Genomic DNA, 21,145 nt, shown 5'->3' with positions numbered 1-21,145 from the left:
GCTGGGCATGGTGACTAAGGCAGGAGATTTTGGTGAAATGCTTGAGCCTCGGAGGCAGAGATTACAGTGAGCTATCATCACGTCACTGTACTCCAGCCTAGGTGACAAAGCCAAGACCCTGTCTCAAAAAAATAAAACAAACCGGCCGGGCGCGGTGGCTCAAGCCTGTAATCCCAGCACTTTGGGAGGCCGAGACGGGCGGATCACGAGGTCAGGAGATCGAGACCATCCTGGCTAACACGGTGAAACCCCGTCTCTACTAAAAATACAAAAAAAAACTAGCCGGGCGAGGTGGCGGGCGCCTGTAGTCCCAGCTACTCCGGAGGCTGAGGCAGGAGAATGGCGTGAACCCAGGAGGCGGAGCTTGCAGTGAGCTGAGATCTGGCCACTGCACTCCAGCCTGGGCAACAGAGCGAGACTCCGCCTCAAAAAAAAAAATAAAATAAAATAAAATAAAATAAATAAAACAAACCTTCTTCACCTTACGATCTAAATGCTATATACCTCTATTTCCTGCGAAGAGTTTGAAAACTGAACTTCATTATGGTTTTTTAGACAGATTTTGTCATTATGAATGATAATGAGGTAGGGATCTAATTTCTCTTTCCATATAGTACAACTTTCCTTTCGTGAGATGGAGTTTCGCTCTTGCTGCCCAGGCTGGAGTGCAATGTCACAATCTCGGCTCACTGCAACCCCTGCCTCCCGGGTTCAAGCGATTCTCCTGCCTCAGCCTCCCAGGTAGCTGGAACTACAGGCGTGCACCACCACACCTGGCTAATTTTTTTGTATTATTAGTAGAGACAGGGTTTCCTCATGTTGGCCAGGCTGGTCTCGAATTCCTGGACTCAGGTGATTCACCGACCTCAGCCTCCCAAAGTGCTGTGATTACAGGCGTGAGCCACTGTGCCCAGCCCTATCTCCAGTATTTCTTTGTCCTGATTTTTAATTTTCTCTTTCTGGGACGTCTTACATCTTTGTTAACACTACTACTTCTACCCTCCATTTATCTTGTAGCTTTTCTTTTTATATTTTCTATTTTTCTTTTCTTCTTAGGGATTTGCTCAACCTGGTCTTCTAATTCAGTTCTCTTGACTATACCCACTGTATTATTTATCCCATCTCCTGAAGTCTCCTAAATATCTCATTTTTCCATCTTACAACAACTTGGCTTGGTTCTCACATTTTCTTTTTTATTATACTTTAAGTTCTAGGGTACGTGTGCACAACGCGTAGGTTTGTTGGTTCTCACGTTTTCTAGTTCTCATTTCACATTAGTATCTTCCCGTATTTCTTCTAGCACGTTTACTATAATAATTTTAAGTTTATTGGACAAGTGTTCTAATATATCTGCTTCTACTAAAATCTTTATGTTTCTCATGTATCTATTATTTTTAGTTTGTGAATTCCCTTTCACTCTGGGGTATTGGCTCCTGTCAGGTGGTGCCTTTGGAAGGCCAGACTCCAGACTGGCTTATGTCCAATCAATTCAGAGCTGAGTGGTGGATGAAATCCAAGCTAGAAAAACGTACTCACTCACTGACATGAGTGATCACTCCCAGGGAGAAGCAGCATTAGAAGACACGACTGGGCTATAATCCCCCAAGTCCTGGGGTTGAGAGGGGATGATACTGAAGCAATTATCAGCGGTTAATTGGTCTCCACCTGCTTGTCTCAGTGCCTCACAAACATCAGGGGTTAGCCACTGTCCTGATTTCAATTCTACCTTCAGCTGGATCGGATCTTTTAGTTGAGAACAGATTTGGATGCAGGTTTTATTCATCTAAGGCAATGGTGAAGGAGAACTGGAAGCAGAACCTTAACAGTTCCTTTTCTACTTTATTCTCCCACAGCCCATTTTATTCTCAGGCTGTAAGAGAATGCTCTCAGAGATACTTCCATAGTATCTCCCACAGGTACTGCCTGATAGGACCCAATACCCCAGAGTGAAAAGGAATTCACAAACTAAGGATGTTCTCCTCCCCATCTCCCACATTCACCTTTCAAAACAGCCCTTGTCAGCTGGACGTGGTGGCTCACACCTGTAATCCCAGCAATTTCGGAGGCCAGAGTAGGGGCATCATTTGAGGTTAGGAGTTCGAGACTAGCCTGGCCAACCTGGTGAAACCCTGTCTCTACTTCCAGCCTGGGCAACAGAGCGAAACTCCGTCTCAAAAACTAAGAAACAGTAATAAAAAAAATTGTTTTAAATAAACCAGCCCTTGTCAACTCAGAGTTTCTCTCAATGTTCTCCATTTTCTCTTTCAAGTTCCTCTAGAGTTAAACCTAGGGAAAGGACCGACAGCGCTGGTCTTCATTCTCTGTCAGAGCACACGCTTTCTTCATGTGTTTCAGGGATTTGGTTTGCAAGCTCATTGGACAGGGAGGAATTCTGTGTCCCTCCTACCACTACCCTTCCCCTTCCTAAATGTAAATTTGGGCTGGTCTCTATCCATCCTTCAGAGTCCTGCACTAGAACTATGTCTATTATCAGCAGCCCAGGACTCCCAACCTTTGGTCACATAAGGACTAGGCAGACTCGGTCACCAGCTGCAAGTGCTTGGTCCAGGCCCCGGTTACAAGACCAGATCTGCTTCCTCCATATGTACATAGCTTTTAAAAAGCCAGTGAACCTTTTTAATACTTTGGTAACCTTCTTTCACAGGCAGAGGAGCACCCCCAATCCGCCCCTTGTTTGGAGTGCGCAGTTTGGCTTTGGTTCTTTGCCTTGCCTGGAGTATACTTCTAATTCCTGCTGTCCTGCATAAGCTGAATCCCCAGCTACCCACCGCCATCCAGGCCTACAGGTTTCCACTCATTTATTACTTTATGTTTCTGTTCCATTGCTGGTCCATAGAAATAAGTTTTCCTTTGGAGGAAAGTGATTATAACCTCTTTAATTTCCTCCTTTTGCATTTTTTTTTGAGACCGAGTCTCGCTCTGTCGCCCAGGCTGGAGTGCAGTGGCGCGATCTCGGCTCACTGCAAGCTCCGCCTCCCGGACTCCCGCCATTCTCCTGCCTCAGCCTCCCGAGTAGCTGGGACTACAGGCGCCCGCCACCTCGCCCGGCTAGTTTTTTGTATTTTTTAGTAGAGACGGGGTTTCACCGTGTAGACCAGGATGGTCTCGATCTCCTGACCTCGTGATCCACCCGTCTAGGCCTCCCAAAGTGATGGGATTACAGGCTTGAGCCACCGCGCCCGGCCTCCATTTGCATTTTTTTATATCATTGGTATGTGTTTGGCCCACAGGAAAATGAAATTCACCATTATCTTGACTGACAATCCCATTACCATGCTTTTATTTTATTTTATTTTATTTTTTATTTTTTATTTTTTATTTTTTTTTGAGGCGGAGTCTCGCTCTGTCGCCCAGGCTGGAGTGCAGTGGCGCAATCTCGGCTCACTGCCAGCTCTGCCTCCCCAGTTCACGCCATTCTCCTGCCTCAGCCTCCAGAGTAGCTGGGACTACAGGCGCCCGCCACCACGCCCGACTAATTTTTTGTATTTTTAGTAGAGACGGGGTTTCATCATGTTAGCCAGAATGGTCTTGATCTCCTGACCTTGTGATCCACCCGCCTCGGCCTCCCAAAGTGCTGGGATTACAGGTGTGAGCCACTGCGCCCAGCCTCGTTTGCCTTTTAATTTTAAGCTCAAGCATCACCTGTCGGTAAGTATCCCCCTATCCTCTCAGATCCCCTCTTCTTTGACCCCACAGCACCCTCTACTTAACTGTAGTAAATTTTAAAACAAGAAAAATTTTAGCAAACATTTTAAACAAAATCTGCACCATAAACCTCTATTATAGCTATCTATACGTACAAAAGTACAATATATCCTTCTATCACCCAACACTCATACTCACCATATCATTGGGATGGACCAAAAACAAATAGATCCCTGGATGTTTGTCAAACACCTGAAAGGAGCAATTGGCTTGTTCCATCCGACAAAGTGCTTCAACACATAACTCATCTAAAAGGAAAAAAGTAAGTAAAATATATAAATCTTATCTTATCAAGATTACCTAAATTAGGTTCCTTGGGTTATTCTGTAAATAAAATAAAAATTTGCTTTTTTTCCCCAAATTGAGGCATAAAAATGCTTATATTGTAAATGCAGGAACAATATTTACCTATCTGACAGGCTAAATCAGTTGGTCATAGCATGTTCTTGGAAATTATTCTGACCTTATTAGAATAGATCCCTTTTTTGCCGGGCGTGGTGGCTCACGCCTGTAATCCCAGCACTTTGGGAGGCCAAGGTGGGCAGATCACCTGAGGTCAGTAGTTCGACTGACCAACATGCAGAAACCCTATCTCTACTAAAAATACAAAATTAGCCAGGCATGGTGGCGCACGCCTGTAATCCCAGCTACTCAGGAGGCTGAGGCAGGAGAATCGCTTGAACCCAGGAGGTGGAGGTTGTGGTAAGCCAAGATCGTGCCATTGCACTCCAGCCTAAGCAACAAGAGCAAAACTGTCTCAAAAAAAAAAAAAAAAAAAAAAGATTGTATCTCTTTATTTACACTTAGGATAATTATCTCCAGAGGGAATGTATAAAGGACCTGTAACCATATGGTTGTAAGTCCAATTCCATTTGTATTTAATGTTTTGATCCACCTAGACTTTATCTGATACAAAAATAAGGAACAAAGTTAGCTTTGCCCCTAAGCAACTAGCTGTCCCATTCTCATTTACTGAACAATCCATTTACCCTTTCAGATGAATCAACTTTAACTGTAAAATTTCAAAAAAAATTATCATTTTTTATTTCCAATAATACAGTTTTTTCACTAGTGGCACTGGCTGGCTTTGGGGATGGGAGGCACAATGATTAGAAAAGCACAAAGGGCGCTCCTGGGATGTTGATAATGTTTTGATTTTTGATCTGGATGCTGGCTACACAAATGTGTTTGATTTGCAAAAAAAAAAATCAAACATATACTTTTATGGATATTCTTTAATACTTGAAAAAAATCTTAGAATTTTCAAATCTAGTTACTTCGAATTTATTGGTTTAGACAAAACTGACTCGCACTTTTAGATCTACTTTTCAGTTTACTGAAAATACAGTAAATAAACAAGATAAATAACAGTACAGGAAAGAAATCAGAAAAATCCATAAAGTGTGTTATTCTACAGGGCAAATATATGGCCTCCCCCAACAAGTCAGACTCATGGCCAAAAAAAAAGATGAGGGCACAAGTTGGTTTCTGTACAAACACAGTTGGCATGTGCAGGGGTTTGGTTCCAGGGTACCAAAATCCACAAACAGCTGAGTCCTGCAGTTGGCCCTGAGAAACCAGCACATACCTAAAGTCGACCCTCCAGAGAAGCGGGTTTTGTAACCCATAAATACCGTATTTTTGATTTCACTTTGGTTGAAAAAAGATCCGCCGGGCGCGGTGGCTCACGCCTGTAATCCCAGCACTTTGGGAGGCCAAGGCGGGCGGATCACGAGGTCAGGAGATCGAGACCATCCTGGCTAACACGGTGAAACCCCGTCTCTACTAAAAATACAAAAAAATTAGCCGGGCGTAGTGGCGGGCGCCTGTAGTCCCAGCTACTTGAGAGGCTGAGGCAGGAGAATGGCGTGAACCCGGGAGGCGGAGCTTGCAGTGAGGTGAGATTGTGCCACTGCACTCCAGCCTGGGCGACAGAGCGAGACTCCTTCTCCAAAAAAAAAAAAAAAAACAAAAAAAGATCCATGTATGACAGGATCTGCACAGTTCAAGGGTCAACAAAGATTGTTTTTGGGTTTTTTAGAGACAGGGTCTTGCGCTGTTGCCCAGAATGAAGTACAGTGGTGTGCTCATGGCTCACCACAGGCTCAACCTCCTGGGCGCAAATGATCCTCCCACCTTAGCCTCCTGAGTACCTAGGAATACAAGCACGTGCCATCACATCCAGCTAAATTTTATTTTTTGTAGAGATGGGGGAGGGAGGGTATTGCTATGCTGCTGAGCCTGAGAAGGACTGTTTTGAATTAAAAGAACTATGTACCAAATGCACTGTGTGGCCCTTGACTAGATTCTAATTTAAGCAAAGCAGCCAAAAACACATTTTGCAACTATTGGGAAAACATGAAAATGAACTCGATTTTAGTATTGTTATTTTGGGCCAGGCCTGCTGGCTCACACCTGCAATCTCAGCACTTTAGGAGGCCAAGGTGGGCAGATCATTTGAGGTCAGGAGACTAGGAATCTAGGAGACTAGCCTGGCCAACATGGCAAAACCCTGTCTCTACTAAAAATACAAAAATTAGCCAGGGGTAGTGGCAGGAGCCTGTAATCCCAGCTACTCAGGAGGCTGAGGCAGGAGAATCGCTTGAATCCAGGAGGCGGAGGGTGCCATGAGCCAATATCGTGCCATTGCACTCCAGCCTGGGTGACAGTGAGACTCTTTAAAAAAAAAAAAAAAGGTATTGTTAGATTTGATAGGTTAGGGAAATGTCTTTACTTTCAAGAGATTCATATTATGAACTGCAAATATCAACAACCAAAATCTAAACAGCTATAATAAGCCACGCCATGGTGGTTAACGAAAATTACTATAGAATAGCATTTCCCAACCATGGGTGATTTTATACCTTACCCCCCAAAAGAGATATTCAGCAACGTCTGGAGATATTTTTCGTTGTCACAAAGGAGATAGGGAGTGCTACCGGCATTTAGTAGACAGAGGCCAGGGATGCTGCTACACAGCCCACAGTGGATGGCAGAGCCCCACAGCAAAGGATTATCCAAAATGTCACCAGTGCAAGGCTGAGAACCCCGCCACAGATACATTACAAGAATGAAAATTATTATTATTATTACTATTTTTTAAGACAGAATCTCCCTCTGTCAGCCAGGCTGGAGTGCAGTGGCACAATATTGCTTCACTGCAACCTCCGCCTTCCAGGTTCAAGTGATTCTCCTGCCTAAGCCTCCTGAGTAGCTCGGATTACAGGCACACGCCACCACACCTGGCTAATTTTTGTATTTTTAGTAGAGATGGGGTTTCACTATGTTAGCAAGGCTGGTCTCAAACTCCTGACCTCAGGTGATCCACCCGCCTCAGCCTCCCAAAGTGTTGGGATGACAGCTGTGAGCCAGCATGCCTGGCAAGAATGAAAATTATTAATAATTGAACAAACAGATGAACAGATACATAATAAAGCAAATATAGCAAAATGTTAACAACCGTATAATCTATGTGATAGGTATATTCTGTTCACTCTATAATTTATTTTTCTATGTTAAAAAAATTTCACAATAAAATGTTGGGAGCCAGGCATAGTGGCTCAGCCTTATAATCCCAGCAATTTGCAAAGCTGAGGTGGGAGGACTGCTTGAGCCCAGGAGTTCAACACCAGCCCGGGCAACACAGTTAAACTTCATCTCTACAATAGATACAACATAAAATTAGCTGGATGCAATGGCACACACCTGTACTCCCAGCTACCCACAAGGCTCAGGCAGGAATATTACTTGAGCCCAGGAGGTAGAGGCTGCAGGGTGCCATGACTGCGCCACTGTACTTCAGCCTAGGAGACAGGGCAAGACCCTGTCTCTAAAAAAAAAAAAAAAAAAAAAAAAAAAAAAAAACTTCAGTTGCCCTCTGAACAAGATAAGTTTGAACTGTGCCCCTAAAAACAGGTATTTTGTGTTTCAACTCAAAAAATCAAAAATGTTGGAAAAAAATGAAGTCCTAATTATTTATCCTAAGTTTAGCAAACAAATTTGCAATAAGCCTAAATTCTTATACTAAAATAATAAAACTGAAATAACTTGAGGAATCATCAAGATACTCACTAACACGTTCATGTAGAAGCAAATAAGGATATTTCAGTATTTCAAGAAGAGGAACTCGAAGCTTATTTTCAAAGTCTTGTCCAGTGATGTCAAACAGTGGCATCTCTCCATTGTTGTCTACTATATATAACTCATCATCATCTCCAATTTCTGCCTTCATGGATTTTTCAAAGTGATTTATCAGACGTAAGGTTTCCAATTCCCATAAAACCTGAAGGAAAATAAATGGGCAGTGTGCGTTATGTCTTATCATCAACAAAATACATTGAATGTGATCACCCAGAAAGCCTTTTCCTAAGTACAAAAATTCTGAAATTGGCCGGGCGCGGTGGCTCAAGCCTGTAATCCCAGCACTTTGGGAGGCCGAGACGGGCGGATCACGAGGTCAGGAGATCAAGACCATCCTGGCTAACACGGTGAAACCCCGTCTCTACTAAAAAATACAAAAAACTAGCCGGGCGAGGTGGCGGGTGCCTGTAGTCCCAGCTACTCGGGAGGCTGAGGCAGGAGAATGGTGTAAACCGGGGAGGCGGAGCTTGCAGTGAGCTGAGATCCGGCCACTGCACTCCAGCCTGGGCGACAGAGCGGGACTCCGTCTCAAAAAAAACAAAAAAAAAAAATTCTGAAATGTAAAGTATTAGAGATTGTATTTTAGATTGAAAGAAAACGGGCCGGGCGCGGTGGCTCAAGCCTGTAATCCCAGCACTTTGGGAGGCCGAGGCGGGCGGATCACGAGGTCAGGAGATCGAGACCCTCCTGGCTAACACGGTGAAACCCCGTCTCTACTAAAAATAGAAAAAACAAGCCGGGCGCGGTGGTGGGCGCCTGTAGTCCCAGCTACTCGGAGGCTGAGGAGGGAGAATGGCGGGAGCCCGGGAGGCGGAGCTTGCAGTGAGCTGAGATCCAGCCACTGCACTCCAGCCTGGGCGACACAGCGAGACTCCATCTCAAAAAAAAAAAAAAAAAAAGAAAGAAAGAAAACTATTTAAATGTGGCCACTTTTATGAAAAATGAGTATACACAGAATGAGATGCTGGCCAGGCACAGTGGCTCACACTTGTAATCCCAGCATTTTGGAAGGCTGAGGTAGGAGGACTGTTTTAGGCCAGGAGTTCGAGACCAGCCTGGGTAGCAAAGAAAGACCCTGTCACTAACAACAAAAAAAAAATTATAGAAAAATTACCTAGGTGTGGTGCATGCCTACAGTCCTATGATTGTGCCACTGTACTCCAGCCTGGATGACGGAGGGACACCCTGTCTCTAAGAGAAAAAGAAAACAGGGCAGGTGCGGTGGCTCACGCCTGTAATCCCAGCACTTTGAGAGGCTGAGGAGGGCGGATCACCTGAGGTCAGGAGTTCGGGACCACCCTGACCAACATGGAGGAATCTCGTCTCTACTAAAAATACAAAAATAGCCAGGCGTGGTGGTGCATGCCTGTATTCCATACGTGGGAGGCTGAAGCAGGAGAATTGCTTGAACCCAGGAGGCGGAGGTTGCAGTGAGCAGAGATCAGGCCATTGCATTCCAGCCTGGGCGACAACAGCGAAATTCCACCTCAAACAAAAAACCAAACAAACAAAAACAACAACAAGAAAACATAACGTAGTATGGGATGTTCGAACAATTTTTTTTTTTTTTTTTTGAGACAGAGTCTTGCCCTGTTGCCCAGGCTGGAGTGCAATGGTGTGGTTTCAGTTGACCTCAACCTTGGCCTCCCGGGTTCAAGCGGTTCTCCTACCTCAGCCTCCCAAGTAGCTGGGATTACAGGCGCCAGTCATCACACCTGGCTAATTTTTGTATTTTTTAGTACAGACAGAGTTTCACCATGTTGGCCAGGCTAGTCTCGAATTGCCGACCTCGTGATCTGCCTGCCTCGGCCTCCCAAAGTGCTGGGATTACAGGCACAAGCCATAGCGCCTGGCCTTAAACACTTCTCCTGTAGAATTTTTCTATAAATATCTCAACATCCCTATCAACTATATTCAAAAAAAAAAAGAGAGAGAGAGAAGCTGTTCAATGCAAAACCGAGGCCCTTCTACATCTTCCCTTCCACGTTCTAGCCATAGCTAACTACCCTAGCGCAGCCAACTACCTTAGTGCAGCTTGTAGTATAAAGATGCTGTATAGCTTCATAATTAGAAAACCTTACAAAATGCACGTTTCTGAACACCAATCCATTACTAATCATCCTCTCCTCTATACACTTCACACATCTCTATGGTCTACGTTCTGTTTTTCATCAAATAAATAAACCAAATATTCAAAGCCAAATATTTAAAATTGTATCTTTCACTTTGGTTATTATGACTGGAAAATATGCTTGCCCTTAGAGGTTTATGCCATTTGCCCATTAAAAAAAGAAAAAAAAAAAAGAAGTTATTATTACCAATTTAAAAAAAAAAAAACCCTGGCCGGGTGCAGTGGCTCACAGCTGCAATCCCAGCACTTTGGTAAGCCGAGGTGGGCAGATCACCTGAGGTCAGGAGTTTGAGACCAGCGGGGTCAACATGGTGAAACCCCATCTCTACTAAAAACAAAAAATTAGCCGGGTGTGGTGGCATGTGCCTGTAGTCCCAGCTACTCGGGAGGCTGAGGCAGGAGAATCACTTGAACCCACCCGGGAGGCAGAGGATGAAGTGAGCCAAGATTGCGCAACTGCACTCCAGCCTGGGCAACAGAGTGAGACTCTGTCTCAAAAAGAAAAAAAAAGAAAAACCAATAACAAAAACCCAGGCCGTTCAGATACATGCATGTATTATAGCACTGACCAAAAAATTATGAAACAAATCCCCTCCCAATAACTCTATTTCATTAAATTATTTTATACCAATGTGACTAAAAGTGACAGATCATAAAATTCTGATCCAGGTTTCAATTCCATCAGTGATAAACATTTACTCAGCACCTACTATGTACCAGGCAATGAGTTAGGTACTTGACTTATACTGGCCTTCAAAGTCGGCCAGTCATGGTTGCTCATGCCTGTAATTCCAACACTGGGAGGCCAAGGCGGGAGGATCACTTGAGCTCAGGAGTTCAGGACCAGCCTAGGCAAAATAGTAAGACCTTGTCTCTACAAAGAAATTTTAAAAATTAGCGGAGCATGGTGGCACATGCCTGTAGTCCCAACTACTCAGGAGGATGAGACGGGAGGATGGCTTGAGTCCAGAAGGCTGAGGCTGCAGTGAACCGTGATCTCACCACTGCACTTCCAGCCTCAGCAACAGAGCAAAGACCTTGTCTCTAAAACTTAGCAAAACAAACTATGAAAACCCATGTGGCCCATGGAAAATCATGAGCAGCACTTTCACTTTCAGGAATTTGTCCTAAGAATATACTCTAATGTATAAAATGATACATGTATAATCGCTCCACTGCACTCCAGTCTGAGTGACAGAGTGAGACTCCATCTCTAACAACAAAAACAAACAAAAAAAACCCCATAAAGTTGCAATCGTATCATCATTTCTCTGAATATCCAACAGAGTTCAAACTTATTCTCTTCCTAGCTGTCACGCTCTGAAAAATATTGCCCATCTGATATAAATTACCTCATGCAAGAATGGCAATTCATCTCTTGCTTTGTGGTATTCCGCCACACACTCTAAGCAGTAGCAGAGGTCTTCGTTGGCTGTTTGAAATTCACTGGATGGAGTGTTGGAAGCATAGCGCTTTAGGAAGTCAATGGTGGAACCACCACCTGGAGTACACCAACAACATGTGCTCATTCTGTACCTACAGCCAGAAAAGACGACATCAAGAAGAAAACCAACTTCAGACCGTCTGTGTGTCAAGAACAGGTACACTTCCAACTTGTGACCCTGGTTTCAATTTAAAATATGTCACTAAAGCCCAAATCTTCTGCCAGCTGGCTTATCAATCACTGAACTCACTAAACTAAAAAAAAATCCTTCCATTGTTGACACATGAAAAATTCAGAAAAACGAAAGCATTATAAAAGGAATAAGTATCATAAGGCAACATAAAGTTGTGCTACAGAGAAGGCTCAAAACTACACAGTACTGATAGAAAATACACAGAGACCCAGACTTACCAACATTTCCAAAGTACAGATTTTGGAGTGGGGAAAAAAGTTACCTAGTATGAACTTAAGTTCATTTCATAAACTGAATGGACCTAGCTCATACATCCTCATTAGGAGTGATGTCACCCTCAGAGAGATCTAAAACTAGTTAGTGGGACGTGAAAAAGTCCTCCTCTTTTCAGATATAAAGCTCAGATAAACAGACAGTACATAAAGAGAGACATAATATATTGGTAGTATTAAAATTCACAGGAGGGGCAGTTTTTAAAAATGTTCAAAAACTCTCCATTCAGGGAGAAAGAAGGTTAGAAGAAGGTTAAAACACCTAAGTAAGGCGGTGGCTCACACCTGCAATCCTAGCACTTTGGGAGGCCGAGGTGGGCTTGCTTGAGGTCAGCAGTTCGAGGCTAGCCTGGCCAACATGGTGAAACCCTGTCGCTACTAAAAAAAATATAAAAATTAGCTGGTGGTGCACATCTGCAATTCTGCTACTCGGGAGGCTGAGGCAGGAGTATCGCTTGAACCTGGGAGGCAGAGGTTGTAGTGAGCCAAGACTGCACCACTGCACTCCAGCCTGGGTGACAGAGTGAAATTCTGTCTCAAAAAAAAAAAAAAAAAAAACCTAAGTGAAGACATCGGACATGTGGGAAGGGAAACGTGGCAGTATGAGATTTTTGAGTGTCACCATCACCCTAAACTTCAGAATACATAATCTTTACCAACAGAAAAAATAAAACATCTCAACAGAAAATAGGCTTGGCTGCTAAGGCTTCTGTGGCATAAAGCTAGTTCCTAAAATAAAGTGATTTCTAAAAATTCTTTAATTTCTTCTTATAGCCACAATTAAATAATTTAGAAATGCATAAGCATAAGCAAATACATTGTCATATGAATTGATTTCTTAAAATTTATTAAATATTACTTTTACTTATACTTTTGAAGACGTATGCTTTCTTCATGGTTCTAAAAAAAATTCAGGGTAGCTTTCAACATTAAAGTATATACACAAAAGGACATTTAAAAATGAGATTTCAAAAAACAAAATCAAAACTTTAGAAGGAATTTAATTTCACTGATTTCTACATCAGGAGCTTCCTGAAAGCAGAGGAAAAGGGTAATGAGTTACAGTTCTCATCGAAGCTGGGGAGAAAAAGAGTATGCAGTGATAGCCGCAGAGTACTGCCCTTTCCTGACACTAACTCTAATTACATTTTATTAAGGCCTCCTAGTACAGGGGCACTGCAGACCAGGAAATGCCAAGTAACATGGGATAAGATCTTCAATATATTTCTGCAGAATTTAAAACTGTTTTATTCAAAAGAAGAATTACTTATACCTAAGAGGCTAATATCACACTACTAGTAAGTTAACAGCTTGCAGAAGCTGGTTTTTTTCTGGCGACCTAGTTTAACATGGAAAGCAAACTTAGAAGACATAAGAACAGAAAGTGAAACTTCAAGGATGTTTCTCAAACATCGTTTTAAGCATGATCTCAGCAGCTAATAGACTGCAGTCAATTTAAGTTTTAAAAAACTTAAGTGGGACTACCATGCAAATAAAATGTTGCATACTTCTGTTCCCACTTACCTTACTTGAAACTCTTAATGTTGTGTACTTTACTAACAAAGGAGACAACAAAAGAAACCTTCTATTAAGAAAATTACAGAATTTGCTTTTTATTTCACTCAGAAAAAGAGCCTATTTCCACAACCGAAAAAGCAAGACTAAATTTTCTAGAAGCATATGGGAGTTACTACCAAAATAGGTGAGTGTCGTGGCATCTAGAAGATAACGGAGAACACTGCTGCAGAGTACACCAAGAGAACATACGCTTCCGTAGCTCTTCTCCAAAAGGCTGTGTGTGGTTTTGTCTTCAAACTTAAAATCATCACTGGCCTAATGGCTAAGCCCAGGAAATCTCAATAGGGCATATTTTGTCTTTTAGGGAGAAAATAATTGCTTCTAAACTACTGTGAATCCTATTAAGCTTTTGTACAACTCAGTTCTTCTTGAGATCTATTTTGTTAGTTTCATCAGACTGTAACCCTTCGGAATCATTACTGAATGACAAATGGGTGTGTCCAGACAATGCTCAAGCTGCAAAACCAAAATTAAAGCAACTCTCTGAGCACCCACCAAAAAGAGAGGTAATGTGTCAAAACCAAAAATATAGGATGCTTCACCATAGGTATAACTGTAACTTTCTACAGACTTATCCTTAGGCTATCCATTTCTCAATATTAGTCAGAAACTTCAAATACACTTCTCAGCTAAACATCCCGAAGTTTAGATTCACTACCTCCCACTTCAGCTCCTTTGCACTCTGGCTTCTACCCTTATACTCCACTGAATATTAAGTCCCTAACAATCTCTACATCACCAATCCAACAGGTTCCTTACGTGACTCTGCTAAAGCATATGAAAATGCTGCCCATGCTTTCCTTACCTACAACACACCATTTTTTGGACACCACTTCTACCCAATCTCCTTCATAATTACCCCTGCCTTTGTTACTCATATAAATACTGGGCCGGGCGCGGTGGCTCAAGCCTGTAATCCCAGCACTTGGGGAGGCCGAGACGGGCGGATCACAAGGTCAGGAGATCGAAACCATCCTGGCTAACACGGTGAAATCCCGTCTCTACTAAAAAATATGAAAAACTAGCCAGGCGAGGTGGCGGGCACCTGTAGTCCCAGCTACTCGGGAGGCTGAGACAGGAGAATGGCGTGAACCCGGGAGGCGGAGCTTGCAGTAAGCTGAGATCCGGCCATTGCACTCCAGCCTGGGCGACAGAGCGAGACTCCGTCTCAAAAAATAAAATAAAATAAAAATAAAAAAAATAAATACTAAAGTTTTCGAAGGCTTGTCCTGAGAATTCTCACCTCTTCACTCAGTACTCTCTTTCTGGGTGACCTACTTCAAACCACTGCTTCAACTACTGCCTAGACTGAAGCTGCCCAAAGACTGAGAAAGCATTGTAAAACTTAATGCAGGTAGGGTGCGGTGGCTCACGCCTGTAATCCCAGCACTTTGGAGGGCTGAGGTGGGCAGGAACACGAGGTCAAGAGATTCAGACCATCCTGGCCAATATGGTGAAACCCTGTCTCTACTAAAAATACAAAAATTAGCTGGGCATGGTGGCACGCACCTGTAGTCCCAGCTACTGGGGAGGCTGAGGCAGAAGAATCGCTTTAACCCGGGAGGCGGAGGTTGCAGTGAGCCAAGATCGCGCCACTGCACTCCAGCTTGGCCCCAGAGCAAGACTCCATCTCAAAAAAAAAAAAAAAAAAAACTTAATGCAATGATGCGCTGTGTTCCACCTACTCAATAACTGACAGCCTAGCCTAGAACTCCAGACAGATACATTAGATACCCAACTGCATACAGTGTATCTCTACTCACGTGTCTGAGGGGCACCTCAAAGTAAACATGACCAGAACCCAACGAAGTCCTTCCCTTAAATCTGTTATTTGTTCTATATTCCCTTGTTGATGACATTACCATCCATTCAATTTTCAAATCAGTAACCTAGGAATTACCCTATACACTCCTTCTCCCTCAGCCACAATCTCTGAGCTCTAGAGCCTACTCCTTAATTACTTCTCTACTTTCTTCTCAGTGCAACCGCCACTGCCTTAGTTCAATACATGTTCATCATTTGCCTGGATTACTGAAGAAGCCTAAATGATCTGTCTCGTTTGATCGCCACCAATTCCTCCTCCAAAATGCTGCCAGAGGCCAAAGCCCCAAACTGGACTTCGAAAGCACAAATGACTCTTCCTCCAATGTTTGGATAAAATTCAAATTGTTGAGCTCAACACACACAAGGCCCGCGATGATCCAGCTTCCACATCATCTCTTTCCTCCACACTTACCTCTTTTCACTTGCTCTTCCTAAATCCATTCATGGTGACTGGTACTCCCTGCCTTTATGGAAGCTCTTCCATTTGCCTTGAAAACCCACCCTCCTACCTCTACCTGGTTCTTAACTGTGAATGCACGTCAGACTTACCTCAGGAACTTAAAAAAAAAAAAGTAGAAAAGATCCTGTGGATAAAATTGTTTCCCTTTTAAAGAACTCCACTAAGATTCCAAGAGAAAGCTGGATTTGATAACCAGTGTGCAAGCCCTCCCTGAGTGTCATCACGTCTGGGGGGCCTGTCCGACCTGTCCTCTCTTCCAGTCTGTCTCTGATGACCTTCTTCTCCATCCCTTCAGGACTCTGCACACGTTTCCATCATTACACTTACCTTGGCGCTCTGAACTCTTGTTAAAAAAAAATTATTACCTGGGCAAATGGCCTACAGAAAAGTGATTGTCTCAGCTGGGCTTAGTTGTGAACAAACACGGATTTACATTCATATATGCCCAGACTCTGGCCCCAGAAGAACATCTCTGAAATTAAAAAACAAAAAACAAAATTGTTAAGTGGTATTTATACTCTATCTCATCTGAGCCTGCTATCAATCCCATTACAGACAGATACTGCTGGCTGATGAGGAAGCCCAGATAGGTTAGACAACCTGGCTGTGGACTTCCAAGTAACAGCAGAAGTGCAATTCTGACTCCCAGTTCCACAGGGGGCTGTCCGCCCTCACGGGGATAGCTAGGCACTGAGCCAAAAATCCAAGTTATTAGCCAGCACAGGTAACATCAGTCCTAGGATCGTCAGCTGTATCACTTATCAAATACCACACTCGGCCTTCTCCTTGTGGAGCTCCTTTCCCTCAAGGCAGTCATCCCCGTTTCATTTGGGTCATGCAAATTTCTGGGCACATCCGTAGATCCCAGAAGTTGGGGAGGACGCACAAAGCCCTGTGGCCAGCAGCAAAAGCTCCAGCCCCTCCAAGTGGGAGAAACAGACTCTCCTTCAAACCAAGGGACCGGCCGGTTGCAAAGGCTCGGAGGATCCCTGGAGTAGCTGACCCCAGCCTGGACAACACAGCCAGGCCCTGTATCTGCAACACATTTTTTTTTAATTAGCCGGGCGTGGTGGCTGGCGCCTGTGGTCCCACCTACGGGGTGGGGGGGGAATGAGGCGGATGGATCGCTGGAGCCCAGGAAGTCGAGGTTGCAGTGAGCCGTGATTGCTCCATTGCACTTCAGCCTGGGTGACAAGAGCGAGACCCTGTCTCAAAAAAAAAAAAAAAAAAGAAAAAGAAAAAATAAAAAAACAGCAAACGGAGGGACTCTGGGCGGGAGGTAGGCGAGGGTATGGAGGGGACCCACACTTTCCACCCCGAGACCTCCTGCTCAGTCCCAAGGAAACTACGCAGTGTCCACACCGAAAAACAGCTCACACGAGACCGCAGTGTAAACAACGGAAGGACAGGCGGTCGCAGCGGCCGGGTCCAGCGCGCAGGAAGGCAACAGGCGGCCGCTAGCCGTCAAGGGGTGCTCCCGCCCCTGCGCCGAGGGAAGCGGCCAAGCCCGCGCCGACTCTTCCCACATCCGCCCACAGGGCCCTAAGCGCCGCGATGGTTCCCCGACGCGGCCCTGCAAGCACAAGCCGCGTCTACGCTCACGCCCGCCCAGCCTGCAGCTTCCAGCCCGCCGCTCCCCTCACCGCGCTCTCTCTGGCGTCGCCCTCTAGCCCACCTCCATGACTGGCCCCGCTCTCGGCCACCGGCGGAAGTGCGGGCCCGCAGCCGCAGCTACCAACCAGGCGTTGCCGCGAGTTAGGCCCCGCCCCCCGCGCGAAGTCGGCCGGCCGCAGGCCCCGCCCCGGCTGCTGCTTTCAGATTTTTGTGCCCTCGGCGGGCGGGGCATGGGAAGAGCAGCTGCGGTGCACCGCCCGCGCCGGGCGCTGGCGTCACGTCCGGACAGCTGGGGCCCGACCAATCCCGAGTCCCCGTCAGAGTGGACTGGGAGAGTTTGCGGCGGAACCGTGACCTCGGCCCCGCCCCGGGCTTCCCGCGGGCGGGGCGGCTCCGGGATGAGCCGCGCAGCGGGTGGGGTCGGCCCCTACCCGCTGGCCATTTCCGTTCCTGTTTCTTCTTTTTTCCACGCCTCAGGTGTCTCAGCGGATGTACTACGGTGACGAAGTAATTTTTCTCTTTAGATTTCTTTTAAAGACCTAAAATGTAAATTATGGAAACGTGTAATTTCGCAGGAATATATGTAGATCCTTTATACTACAGAAAGAGAGACCTTAGGTCTTGCGAACAATGCGCGCGATGCGCAACACAGCGGAGTATATCCCGCGGCGGCGCGGTGACTCCCGCTTCTAATCCCAGCGCTTTGGGAGGCCCAGGCGGGAGGCTCGCTTGAGCCCGGAGTTCAGAGACCAGCCTGTGCAACACAGCGAGACACCCGTGTCTACAAAAAAAAAAAAAAGTTAAAATTTAGCCACCGAGACCGGGCGCGGTGGCTCACGCCTGTAATCCCAGCACTTTGGGAGGCCGAGGCAGGCGGATCACCTGAGACCAGGAGTTCGAGACCAGGCAGACCAACATGGTGAAACTCCGTCTGTACTGAAAATAAAAAAAATTACCCGGGCGTGGTGGCGGGTGCCTGTAATCCCAGCTACTCAGGAGGCTGAGGCATGAGAATGGCTTGAACCCGGGAGGCAGAGGATGCCGTAAGCCGAGATCGCGCCACTAAATGAGCGAGATTCTCAGGAGGAAAAAAAAAAAAAAAAATTAGCACCTCTGGGCCCATCTTCTTGGGAGGCTGAGGCGGGAGGATCCATTAAGCCCAGGAGATCGAGACTGTAGTGAGCCGTGACTGTGCCACTACACTCCAGGCTGGGCAACAAAGCAAGACCCTGTCTCAGAAAAGTCTACAAATAAATTAAAAAGTAAAATAAAGTGCAGTGGCGCAATCTCGGCTCACTGCCACCTCCGCCTCCTGGGTTCAAGCAATTCTCCTGCGTCAGCCTCCCTAGTAGCTGGGATTACAGGCGTGTACCACCACACCCGGCTAATGTTCATGTTTTTAGTAGAGACGGGGTTTCAACTCCCAACCTCAAGTAATCCGCCCCGCCTCGACCTCCCAAAGTGCTGGAATTACACGCCTGAGCCACCACGCCCGGCCCCTACCCCCTTTTAGTAACGCCTACTACTGACCCCGATGATGCAGCGTCACCATCTTACAGTGAAGAGAGGAGCCAAGGAAATTAAACAATTAGTGACTCAGGCGATAAAGAGGCCGAGATGGGCCCTCTTGGGAAAAGTGGGTCAGAGACAGCCTTACCGAGGAGAACCCTGGACTGAGGATGAGGAGCAAGCCCGAGGGAACACTGCGGGAACGGCCCCAGGCAAAGGAAGATTCTGGGGAAGGGGGCGTGGCTTGTTGGCAGGGCGTGGTGGCCGTTATGCAAATTTAACCGTCCAGGGAGCAGCGGGCGTTGACCGTTATTTTCCTCTTGTCTGGTTCTTCTTCATCCTGTCAAATATTTTGAACATATTTAGTTGTTTTACCGTATAACACTAATATACCAACGCAGCCTTATACCAACAGTCATAAAATATAATTTTTTTTTTTTTTGAGACGGAGTCTCGCTCCGTTGCCCAGGCTGGAGGGCGGTGGCGCCATCTCGGCTCACTGCAAGCTCCGCCTCCCGGGTTCACGCCATTCTCCTGCCTCAGCCTCCCGAGTAGCTGGGACTACAGGCGCTGCCACTACACCCAGCTAATTTTTTGTATTTTTAGTAAAGACGGGGTTTCACCATGTTAGCCGGGATGGTCTCAATCTCCTGACTTCGTGATGCGCCCGCCTCGGCCTCCCAAAGTGCTGGGATTACAGGCGTGAGCCCCCGCATGCGGCCATAAAATATAATTTTTATCATTTTTTTCAATGGAGGGAAGCGCCATGAGGGTAACGTGTGCCCAGAGCCCACAAAAGTCATAATTTCCTCCTGCCCCGAAGCCCTCTGTGGGCCTTATCGTCTTCCCACATTTGTTTATAAGTTTTACATGCTTTTTAACTCTGTATATGGAATTATGGAGGATGTATTTTTCTGCAACTTTGCTTTTTACACTCAACGTTATGTCCTGAGACTCATTGATTCAGGTGCATTCAGGGATTATTGAGCCCAAAACTTACACAGCCCGTAGAATGTTAAACAGAAGCACTGCGATAGAATTTGTAAATATAAAATTAGAAATGAAAATTAATACTTATTTGGAATGAATAAATTAGTACAAATTACAAACTTCTAAAGCTGATGACGACATAAACATGGCCGGGCGCGATGGCTCAGGCCTGTAATCTCAGAACTTTGGGAAGCTGAGGTGGGCAGATCACCTGAGATCAGGAGTTCAAGACCAGCCTGGCCAACATGGTGAAACCTGGTCTCTACTAAAAATACAAAAATTAGCCAGACTTGGCGGTGCGGGCCCGTAGTTCCAGCTACTTAGGAGACTGAGGCAGGAGAATGGCTTGAACCCGGGAGGAGAGGTTTGCAGTGAGCTGAGATTGTGCCATGGCACTCCAGCCTGGGCAACAGAGACTCCATCTACCAAAAAACAAACAAAAAAAAAGACTGGGAAGTATGAGTCCTCCAATATCGTTCTTCTTTTTCACAATTGTTTTTTTTTTTTTTTTTTTTTTTTTGAGATGGAGTCTCGCTCTGTCACCCAGGCTGGAGTGCAGTGGCCGGATCTCAGCTCACTGCAACTCCACCTCCTGGGTTCACGCCATTCTCCTTCCTCAGCCTCCCAGGTAGCTGGGACTAACAGCCGCCGCCACCTCGCCCGGCTAGTTTTTTGTAGTTTTTAGTAGAGACGGGGTTTCACCGTGTTAGCCAGGATGGTCTCGATCTCCTGACGTCGCGATCTGCCCCTCTCGGCCTCCCAAAGTGCTGGGATTACAGGCTTGAGCCACCGCGCCCGGCCTCACAATTGTTTTAGCTACTTAAGGTCCCTTGCTGTTCCATGTGAATATTTAGAATTGGCTTGTCCATTTCTGCAAATAAAGGAGTACAAGCAGTTGGAATTTTTATAGGGATTGAATTGTATTTTTAGATACATCTGGGGAATCAATTGACACCTTAACAATATTAAGTATAGCAGATTCTCTAATAAGATCATTTTGTTCAATGTGGTTTTGTTATAACATTGATGAGAAAAAAAAAAAAAAAATCCATTCCTGCCTAAGGTGACTGTCTGGTTTTTTTTGAGAGAGTCTCCCTCTGTCACCCAGGCTCTGGAGTGCAGTGGTGCGATCTCGGCTCACTGCAACCTCCGCCTCCTGGGTTCCAGTTCAAGCAATTCTCCTGCCTCAGCCTCCCAAGTAGCTGGGATTACAGGCACGCACCACCACACCCAGCTAATTTTTGTATTTTTAGTAGAGACGGGA

The 21,145-nt window shown here is 45.5% G+C and overlaps 1 protein-coding gene across 5 annotated transcripts in view; it reads right to left on the bottom strand.

Moving 5' to 3' along the window:
* The window catches only part of SETX (senataxin), a 93,613-nt gene extending 76,066 nt beyond the window's left edge, over positions 1-17,547 (bottom strand). For 2 of the 5 annotated variants that reach the window (XM_010372832.2, XM_010372834.2), the window contains exons 1-5: positions 17,412-17,523; positions 16,134-16,240; positions 11,350-11,533; positions 7,798-8,008; positions 3,865-3,974 (exon numbers count right to left, since the gene is read on the bottom strand). In XM_010372832.2, the coding sequence (XP_010371134.1) occupies positions 3,865-3,974; positions 7,798-8,008; positions 11,350-11,526 (498 nt within the window). In that variant the 5' untranslated portion in view covers positions 11,527-11,533; positions 16,134-16,240; positions 17,412-17,523. Of the gene's footprint in view, positions 1-3,864; positions 3,975-7,797; positions 8,009-11,349; positions 11,534-16,133; positions 16,241-17,145; positions 17,352-17,411 lie in introns of those variants that run through there. The other 3 variants (XM_010372833.2, XM_030919068.1, XM_030919067.1) reach the window with 3 other exon arrangements.
* Positions 17,548-21,145: the final 3,598 nt, after the last annotated feature.

This window comes from Rhinopithecus roxellana, chromosome 16 (assembly GCF_007565055.1).
Source record: "Rhinopithecus roxellana isolate Shanxi Qingling chromosome 16, ASM756505v1, whole genome shotgun sequence".
In the NCBI taxonomy this organism is placed as follows: Eukaryota; Metazoa; Chordata; class Mammalia; order Primates; family Cercopithecidae; genus Rhinopithecus; species Rhinopithecus roxellana.
Note: the sequence above shows the minus strand (reverse complement) of the source record. Positions and strands in the feature narration are given on the sequence as shown.